The 10,117-nt window shown below is 45.8% G+C and overlaps 1 protein-coding gene across 2 annotated transcripts in view; it reads left to right on the top strand.

Moving 5' to 3' along the window:
• Nucleotides 1-3,595: 3,595 nt before the first annotated feature.
• VPS53 (VPS53 subunit of GARP complex) overlaps nucleotides 3,596-10,117 on the top strand; it is a gene marked incomplete at both ends in the record, with an annotated part of 175,649 nt that continues 169,127 nt past the window's right edge. For both annotated transcript variants that reach the window (XM_080713279.1, XM_080713280.1), the window contains 2 exons: nucleotides 3,596-3,682; nucleotides 6,361-6,441. In XM_080713279.1, coding sequence (XP_080569405.1) covers nucleotides 3,596-3,682; nucleotides 6,361-6,441 — 168 coding nt within the window. The remainder of the gene's footprint in view (nucleotides 3,683-6,360; nucleotides 6,442-10,117) is intronic.

Here is a 10,117-nt window from a genome sequence, read left to right as displayed (position 1 = left end):
AAAAATAAAATAGGGCTGACGGTATAGCTTGCAGTCAGAACGCCCATTGCTCAGTATCCAGGACCATAAAAAAGAACAGTTCTATGATTAATGGAAACTCTTATAGAATTAAACACAAACAAAAAATACAACCTAGCAATCTAATTCTCATTACATACCCAGGTGAAATAAAAACTTACATTTACACAGAAATCTACATATGAATGCTTATAGCAGCTTTATTCATAATTATTCCTAACTGGAAACAACCCATATATATATATATATATATATATATATATATATATATATATATATATATATATATATATGGCACTGGGGATTGAACGGAGGGGCAATCTACCCCTGACTACACTCCCAGCTATATTTTATTTTTAATGATAGTCTCACTACTTGCTAAGGCTGTCCTTGAACTTGTAATCCTCCTGTCTCAGCCTCCCAAATACTGGGATAAAAGGCATGTGCCACCATACCCGGATAACCAGATTTATTTTGTGTGTGTGGTACTGGGGATTGAACCTAGGAGCATTTTACCTCCTAGCTACACCTTCAGCCCTATTTTTTTTTTGAGGATTTAAATAAGTTTATTAAAAAGATAGAAATACAGAAGACAGTTACAGCCTCATCTTACCCAAGGGTAACATGAGGGGGTGCTTCAAACGAAATCACCCCCTATTTATTTTTAATTTTTATATTTTTTCAGTACTGGAAATGGAACCCAAGGGTATTCTACCTCTGAGCTACACCCCCAGCCCTATTCCTTCCTTCCTTCTTCCCTCCTTTTGCAGTACAGTACTGGGGATGGAACCCAGGGGCATTCTACCACGGAGTTAGTCTTTTATTTTTCTGAAACAGTGTCTCAGAGTTGCAAAGGGCCTCCCTAAGTAGCTGAGGCTGTCCCTGAACTGTGATCCTTCGGTCTTGCCTCCCAAATGCTGGGATTGCAAGCGTGTGCCACAGTGCCCAGCTTATTTTGACTTTGATTTTGAGACAGGGTCTTGCTAGGTTGATGAGAGTCTGTTTGTTGAGACTGTCCTTGAGCCTATAATCCTGTCTCAAGCCTCCCAGATACTGGGATTACAAGTGTGCACGCTACACCTGGTTTAACCCAGGTGTTTCTAAGCCAGGGAGTAGATTAACAAATTGTGTGGTATCTATATAATGGAATGCCACTCATCAAGAAGGAACAAACTACCGATTCATGCAACAACACAAACTGCAAAAGCATTATGTTAAATGAGAGGAGCCAGACTTAAAGGTAACATATTGAATGGTTCCATTTATATGACATTCTAGAAAGGTCAAAAGTCTAGGGATGGAAATCAGGTCAGTTATTACCAGAGATTAGATTGGATCATGAAGGAATTTGGGGGAGAAGGGATGATGAAAGTGTCCTAGGGCCAGATTGTGGAGATGGTTAATGACCATATGCAGCTGGTTGTGGTGAAGCACACTTGTAATTCTAGTTTGGGAGGTTAAGGCAGGAGGATCACCGGCTCAAGACCAGCCTCAGCAATTTAGTGAGAGCCTGTTAAAAAAAAAAAAAAAAAGGAGCCGGGCGTGGTGGCGCACGCTTGTAATCCCAGCATTTGGGAGGCTAAGCCTGGAGGATCGTGGTTCTCGGACAGCCTCAGCTACTTAGTGAGATCCTGTTTCAAAATAAAGAATAAAAAAATTGTGCGGGGCATGTAGCTCGAAGGTCAAATGCCTCTGGGTTCCATCTCCAGACCCACCAAAAAAAAAAAAAAAAAAAAAAGGTGGGGGTGCTGGGGGTTATAGTTCAGAGGTAGAATGCCCCTAGGTTCAGTCTCCAGTATCACACACACTCACTCACACAACAAAAAAATCTCAGCGTGGCAGAGACTTTTCCATGATGGGTTTCACAATATTTAACTGGTAAAACAACCCATGCTTTGGCTGCAAATACCCTATTGTTTAAGTGTCTGCAGGAAAAGTGGTTCCACAGGGCGATCTGGCTTCTCTTCCCCTTGGGGTGCATAGGGTTAGAGAACCGAATTTCCTGTATTACTAGCTTAAATTTGCATAGTGCTTTTAATGTTTAATTTTCACTGAATTAAATGCAGGATAAGCAGGGCATATGGAGTAATTTGTACAGTATTGCACAGTTTATTGGGTGTAGACAAGGACTTTGGATTCTACTGTTTAAAATATCAGAGAGTAAGCATTTCCCAGTGTTGGAGCATTGCCTAATCTAGCTTTTTTCTTTTTCTTTTTTGGTAATGGGGATTGAACCTAGTACCTTTGAGCTATGTCCTCAACCCTTTTTATTTTTTGTTTTGTTCTCTTTGTTTTTTATTTTTTGCTTCTAGGGATTGAACCCATGGGTGATCGACATTCAAGCTACACCCCAGTCCTTTTATTTATTTATTTTGTGGTACTGGGGATGGAACCAGTGGCATTATACCTCCGAGCTACACCCCCAGCCCTATCTTTTTATTCTTTTTTATTTTTTGTGGTACTGGGGTTCCTGGAAGCCCTTCTACCTCCGGGCTACACTCCCAGACCAATTTTTTAATATTTTTATTTGGAAACAGGGTCTCTTAAGCCAGCTTAAGGCTTCGAACCTGCGCGATCCTCCTGTCTCGACCTCCCAAGCGCCGGGATTACAAGCCACACACCACCAGGCCCGGCTTTATTCTTTATTTTGAAACAGGGTTTCACTGAGTTGCAGAGGGCCTCACTAAGTAGTATCTGAGACTGTAAACCTGGATCTTCTTGTCTCAGCCTCCCAAATGCTGGGATTACAAGCATGTGCAACCAGCCCTTTTAATTTTTAATTTTTATTTTTTGTAACACTGGGGATTGAACCCAGGGGCATTTCTCTTCCTCAGGTTCAAAGCAAGCCTCAGCTACTTAGTGAGGCTCTTTGGAACTCAGTGAGACCCTGTTTCAAAATAAAGAATAAAAAATAGGGCTGGGGGTGTCATTCGGAGGTAGAATGCCCCTGGGTTCCATCCCCAGTACAGAAAGGAAAAAAAAAAAAAAAATTGCCAAGCGGGCATGGAATCCAACAAGGGAGTTCAGTCACCTTCAGAAAACGTCAGCCTAGTTGCCAGGTACACGGAGAAGCTGAATCTACCAAGTGGACGCTGTCCCCATCCTACCAAAGGCCTTGGCGGCTCGCCCCTTACCATCTGGGGTCCCTTTACTCCCGAAGGCCTGGGGCGCCTAGTGCCACTGACTCAGGGCCTCAGAAGGGAATGCAGCTCGTCGGAGCCGGGGCCGCCCCTCGCTGGGGCTCCTGCGCCGAGGCTGGGACCCCCCTAACGCGGGGGGCGCGCCCTAGGCGGGGCGTCCAGGGCCCCACCATCTGGGGCGAGCTGAGGTTAGGTGGGGCCGAGTGTTAAAAGGACGTCAGGAGAGAATCCCGGAGACTTGTCCCGGATGCTCCAGGACTTAGTCCTCCGCGATCCCAGAGTGCCTCGGGCCCCGGAAGTGCCCGCTTCCCGGAAGTGCCGGCCGGCTGACAGCGGCGCCGCCGGAGCGTAGCAGGGTGGGCGCTCCTCGCGGGGCTCTGTGGCCGCCGGCGGGCTGCGGGGGGTGGGGCGGCGACAGCAGGTTGCGGGGCGGCGGGATGATGGAGGAGGAAGAACTGGAGTTCGTGGAGGAGCTGGAGGCCGTGCTGCAGCTCACGCCCGAGGTGCAGCTGGCCATCGAGCAGGTGAGCGTTCCGCCCCCTCGCAGCCGAGGGGCTCCGGGGAAGGGCGAGCGGTCTTTGAGAGGTGGGGTTGGCGCCGAAGGGAAAGCAAAGCTCTGGGGTGGGGGTGGGTGGGAATGGGAGTCAGAACGCGGGAGGAGCCGGGCGAGGGGGCGCAGGCCAGTAATCCCAGTACTTGGGAGGCAGAGACAGGAGGATCGCAGGTTTGAGACCAGTCTCAGCAAATAGAACCATCAATTTAGCGAGACCGTGTTTCAAATAAATAAAATCGGGCTGAGGGTGTAGCTCGAAGGTTGAATGCCTCTAGCTTCAATCCCCAGAAACACAAAAATAAGTAAGAACCGGAGGAGGGAAGCGTCTTTTCTAGGCCTTAACTGTGGAGACTGGTGAGCCCTGAGGGTTTGGGAAGAGCAACTGTGCTTCTTGAGAGGATGGACTGAGAAGGGACCGATGAGTGGCAAATTCAGGTTGGTGGGGGATTCATTCATTTACCACGCTCGTCCAACTGCCTTTTATAAATGGCTCGGAATGGGGGCCGGGAAAGGCTTTTCTGCTTACCTTCTTTTCTATTCTTTTACTTTCTTTCTTTCTTTTTTGTTTTTGGTACTGGGGGTGGAACTCAGGGGCATTTTACCTCCGAGCTACACCTCCAGCCCTGTTTTTTATTCTATATTTTGTAACATCTCAATGAGTTGTAAAGGGCCTCACTAAGTAGCTGAGGCTGGCTGTGAACCCAAATCCTCCCGTCTCAGCCTCCCAAATGTTGGGGTTACAAGCATGTGCCACCACGCCCGGCTCTATTATTTTCTTTGAAATTTTCTAATTTATTTATTTTTATTTATTTATTTATTTTTGGTGGTACTGGGGTGGAACCCAGGGGCTTTCTACCTCCAGGCTATACTCCCGGACCTATTTTATACTTTATTTGGAAACAGGGTCTCACTAAGTTGCTGAGAGCCTCACTAAGTAGCTGAGGCTGGCTTCGAACCTGTGTGATCCTCCTGTCTCAGCCTCCTAAGCGCAGGGACTACAAGCGTGTGCCACCACGCCCGGCTTATTTATTTATTTGTTTTTAAATAAAATAAATTATATATTTTGTTTATTTATATTTTATTATATTAATTAATAATTCTGTTTTTGATGGTATGGGGGTTACTGGAAACCCTTCTACTTCCGGGCTACACTCCCAGACCTATTTTATACTTTTTTTTACATTTGGAAACAGGATCCCTTAGGCCTGTGCGGCTGGCTTCCATCCTGCTCAATCCTCCTATCTCCGCCTCCCAAGCACGGGGATTACAAGTGTATGCCACCACGCCTGGCTATTATATTTATAATAAAAATTATATAAAATTTTATTTTCTTTAAAATATTTTTATTTTTTTTTAATTAAAAAATTTTTTTGGTGTTAGTGGGGGTGGAACCTAGGGACTTTCTACCTCTGGGCTATTTTATATTTTATTTGGAAACAGGGTCTCACTAAGTTGCTGAGAGCCTCACTAAGTAGCTGAGGCTGGCTTCAAACTTGTGCAATCCTCCTGTCTCAGCTTCCCAAGCACTGGGATTACGAGCGTGCACCACCAAACCTGGCTAAAAATTTTATTTATTTTTGACATTGGGTATTGAAGCCAGGGGTATTCTATTTCTGACCTACACTCCCCAGTTTTTTTTTATTTTTTATTTATTTAAATTTTTGATGGTACTGGGGTTCCTGGAATCTTTCTACCTCTGGGCTACACTCCCAGACCTATTTTTTATAATATTTTTATTTGGAAACAGGGTCTCTTAAGCTAGCCAGGCTGGCTTTGAACCTGTGCGATCCTCCTGTCTCTGCCTCCCAAGCGCGGGGATTACAAGCGTGCGCCACCACGCCCGGCTAGTCTTTTTATTTATTTATTTATTTTGGTGCTACTGGGTCTCCTGGAAACCCTTCTACCTCCGGACTACACTCCCAGACCTATTTTTTTTTTTTATATTTTTATTTGGAAACAGGGTCTCACTAAGTAGCTGAGGCTGTACTCAGACCGTGATCCTCCAGTCTCAACCTCCAAATGCAATGCAAACCGCGATCTTCCAGTCTCAGCCTCCAAATGCGGGATTACAAGCGTGTGCCACCACATGCGGCTCCCAGCTTTATTCATTTATTTATTTATTTTTGTGATACTGGGGATGGAACCCAGGCGCTTTTCTACCTTTGGGCTATACTCCCAGACATATTTTATACTTTATTTGGAAACAGGGTCTCACTAAGTTGCTAATAACCTCACTAAATAGCTGAGGCTGGCTTCAAACCTTCACGATCCTCCTGTCTCAGCCTCCCAAGCGCTGGGATTATAAGCGAGTGCCACTATGCCCAGCTCCCAGCTTATTTTTTTTATTATTTATTTATTTATTTTTTGTGGGTTTGGGGATGGAACCCAGAGGCATTTGACCTCCGAGCTCCTCTCCCTGCCCTATTTTTTATTCTTTACTTTGAAATGGTCTCATTGAGTTGCCGAGGGCCTCACTAAGTAGCTGGGGCTGTTCGCGAACTGAGATCCTCTGGTCTCAGCCTCCCAAATGCTGGGATTACAAGCGTGTGCCACCACGCCCGGTTTCCAGCTTATTTTTTTAATTGCCAAAGATTTATATATTTAAGGTGTCCATATTTGTTTTAATGTTCAACCTCCTGTTTTTTATAGGTATTTCCAAGCCAGGATCCTTTAGATCGAGCAGATTTCAATGCTGTTGAGTATATCAACACCCTGTTCCCAACAGAGCAAGTAAGTATAGAACTTTAGGTTTCTTTCATTTCAGTGTTTCCTGATTGATTCTGAGTGTTATGATTTGTGTCTGATAGTGTATAATCTGAGGGCTCTGGATTAATAAGTGAGAGTTTACTGCAACCAACTGGGTCAATTAAGCAATGATGCCAGAGTGCAGTTTATTGTTTAGCGAGCATGTTACAAGAAATTATACCAGGTTTTAAAATAACCCCCTACCATTAAATTTTTTGTTATAAATTGGAAAGTAGCTGGGCATGATGGCTCATGCTTGTAATCCCAGCAGCTGGGAGGCTGAGACGGGAGGACCGCACAGGTTCGAAGCCAGCCTCATCTACTTAGTGAGGCCCTTTGCAACTTGGTGAGACCCCGTTTCCAAATAAAGAATAAAAAATTGTGCTGGGTGTTTAGCTCAGATACAATGCCCCCGGGTTCAATCCCCAATACCACAAAAAAAAAAAAAAAAAAAAAAGGAAAGTAGGAGGTATTTTTATAATGTAACAGGGAAAAGTTACAGGCAGGATAATCCCTGAGCCATACAGCAACTTTCACCCATATTTGATTTTTATGGTACTGGGGATTGAGCCCAGGGGCATTCTGCCTCCATACCCAGACTATTTTATTTATTTTTCTTCTTTACTTTTTTTTTTTTTTTTTTTGGTGGTACTGGGTGTGGAACCCAGAGGCTTTCTACCTCCAGGCTATATTTCCAGACCTATTTTTTTTTTATAATTTATTTGGAAACAGGGTCTCACTAAGTTGCTGAGAGCCTCATTAAGTAGCTGAGGCTGGCTGTGAACCTATGTGATCCTCCTGTCTCAGCCTCCCAAGTGCGGGGATTACAAGCGTGCGCCACCACGCTACTTGCTGAAGCTGTCCTCTAACCTGTGATCCTCCTGTCTCAACCTCCCAAGTAGTGGGATTGTAGGACAGCACCACTATGCCCAGCTTACCCCTATTTTAAAATATAATTTTTAGCCGGGTGTAGTAGTGCATGCCTGTATTTCCAGTATTTGGGAGGCTGAGATAGGTTTGAAGCCAGCCTCAGTGACTTAGTGAGGCTTTTCGCAACTTAGGGAGGCCCTGTTTCCAAATAAAAACTAAAATTGGGCTGAAGGTGTAGCTTGGAGATAGAATGCCCCTGGGTTTAATCCCCAGCAACACACACACACACACACACACACACACACACACCAGTAATTTTTAGACTTTCTGTTTTATGCTGCTTGTTGTGTGATTTGCATAGATGATAATGACTTTTTCTTATAGCACAGGAAAATTGGAAGCAGCAGAGTTGGGAGAAGGGCAGCTAGAGTTGTGCTCACTTTTCCGTCATTCAGTCAGTCAGTGTTCAGTGGGTGCCTGTCATGTGTTATCGGTCACTGTCCCAGGTGCCGGGGATACAAAGATGAGTAAACCCCGGTGAGATGTGCCAGACCAGGTGGGAGGCATGCTGAGTACTGTGAAAGTCTGGGGCAGGGCAGTAAGAACGGAAGACTGACTCCTGGGGAAATCGAAGCCTCACGTGGCCCTTGCAGTCTAGAAGGTTCATTCTTCATTCAGTAAAGTCAGCAGTCATTGAAGTGTTTATAAAGTGCCAGGCATTGTTTTGGGAACTGGGGAGAAATGGTAAACATGACATGACAGGTTAGTTCCTGGTCTCATGGGGTCTAGTGCAGGGAGGAAGATAAGAAATAAATGGCAAATAGTCAGGGAATTATCAGCTAGACATGTGGTCCCAGCTGTTCAGGCTGGGGCAGGAAACCAGGAGTTCAAGGCCAGCCTGAGCAACATAGTGAGACCCTGTTTCAGTAACAACAACAAAAATAAAAAGAAGAAATTACCAAGAAGTATGGTTAGTGATCTAATGAGAAGCAGGGATGGTAATCATTTTTTTGGTACTGGGGATTGAACTCAGCGCCATGCTACCTCTGAGCTATACCTCCGAGGTGGTATACTTATACCAGCCCTTTTTTATTTTTTATTTTGAAGCAAGGTCTCACTAGGTTGCCAAGAATCTTGTTATGTTGCTAAGGCTAACTTTGAATCTGCAATCCTCCTGTCTCAGTCTTCCAAGAACTGGGATTACAGGTGTGCACCACCCTGGTCCAGTGATCCTTTTGAGAAAGGAAGATTAAAATAGCTCAGAGGGGACTGGAGTGGCGGCACGTGCTTGTAATCCTAGCATTTGGGAGGCTGAGACAGGAGGATCGCAGGTTCGCGGTCAGCCTCAGCTACATGGTGAGGCCCCCTGCAACTCAGTGAGACCCTGTTTCAAATAAAGGATAAAAAATAGGGTGGAAGGTGAAGCTCAGCGGTAGATTGCCCCTAAATTCAGTCCCTAGGACTGCCCAACACACACACACACACACACACACACACACACACACACACACACACACTACTCAAAGGGCAGCTCTTCCTGAGGCATTTCCTTTTAAACTAAAACCTGACAGAAACAAAGGAGCCGGGCTGGCTCAGTCCGGCAGAACTGAGACCTAGGCAGGTTGTGGCTCGGTAAAGCTCGGAGGAAGACATGGGGGTGGGGCTGGAGGCAGGAGATGAATTTAGAAGGGAGTGTAGTAGGTCACCAGACAAGCTGCTGCGGGCCTGGGAGCGCGGTCCTCCTGTCTCACCCTCCCAAGCACTAAGCAGATGCATGTGCCACCCTGCCCGGCTTGTGTGTATCATTTGTGTACATGTGTGCGGTACTGGGGATGGAACCCAGGGGCATTCTACCTCCAAGCTACACCCAGGGCCTCACTAAGTAGCTGAGGCTGGCTGCGAACTTGTGCGTGTACACACACACACACACACGCCCACACGCCCACACATTTTTCTTTTTTGCATTACTGGGGATGGAACCCAGGGGTATTCTACCTCTGAGCTACACCCCAGTCCTGTTTTTTATTCTTTCTTCCTCTTCCTCCTCCTCCTCCTCCTCCTCCTCCTCCTCCTCCTCCTCCTCTTTCTCCTCTTCCTTCTCCTCCTCCTCCTTCTTCTTTTTGTGGTACTGGGGATGGAACCCAGGGGCATTCTACCTCCAAGCTACACCCCCAGCCTTATTTTTTATTCTTTTTTTTGTGTGTGGTACTGGGAGTTGAACCCAGAGGCTTTCTACCTCTGAGCTACACTCCCAGACCTATTTTTATACTTTATTTGGAAACAGGGTCTTACTAAGTAGCTGAGAGCCTCACTAAGTAGCTGAGGCTGGCTTTGAACCTGTGCGATCCTCCTGTCTCAGCCTCCCAAGCGCTGGGATGACAAGCGTGCGCCACCACGCCCGGCTTATTCTTTATTTTTAAATATTTATTTATTTATTTATTTATTTATTTATTTATTTATTTATTTTGTGGATCTGGGGATGGAACCCAGGGGCATTCGACCTCCAAGCTATACCCCCTGCCCTATTTTTTTTTATTCTTCATTTTGAAACAGGGTCTCACTAAGTTGCAGAGGGCCTCACTAAGTAGCTGAGGCTGATAGTGAACCACAATCCTCCTCTCTCAGCCTCCCGAATGCTGAGATTACAAGTGTGCGCCACCATGCCCGGCTTTTCTTCATTTTTGAAACAGGGTCTCACTGAGTTGCAAAGGCCTCACTAAGTAGCTGAGGCTGGCCGTGAACTGTGATCCTCCTGTCTCAGCCTCCCGAGAGCTGGGATTACAAGCGTGCG

The sequence above is a fragment of the Muscardinus avellanarius genome (genome assembly GCF_963383645.1).
Source record: "Muscardinus avellanarius genome assembly, chromosome: 16".
NCBI lineage: Eukaryota > Metazoa > Chordata > Mammalia > Rodentia > Gliridae > Muscardinus > Muscardinus avellanarius.
This window is presented reverse-complemented; position numbering and strand designations above follow the sequence as displayed.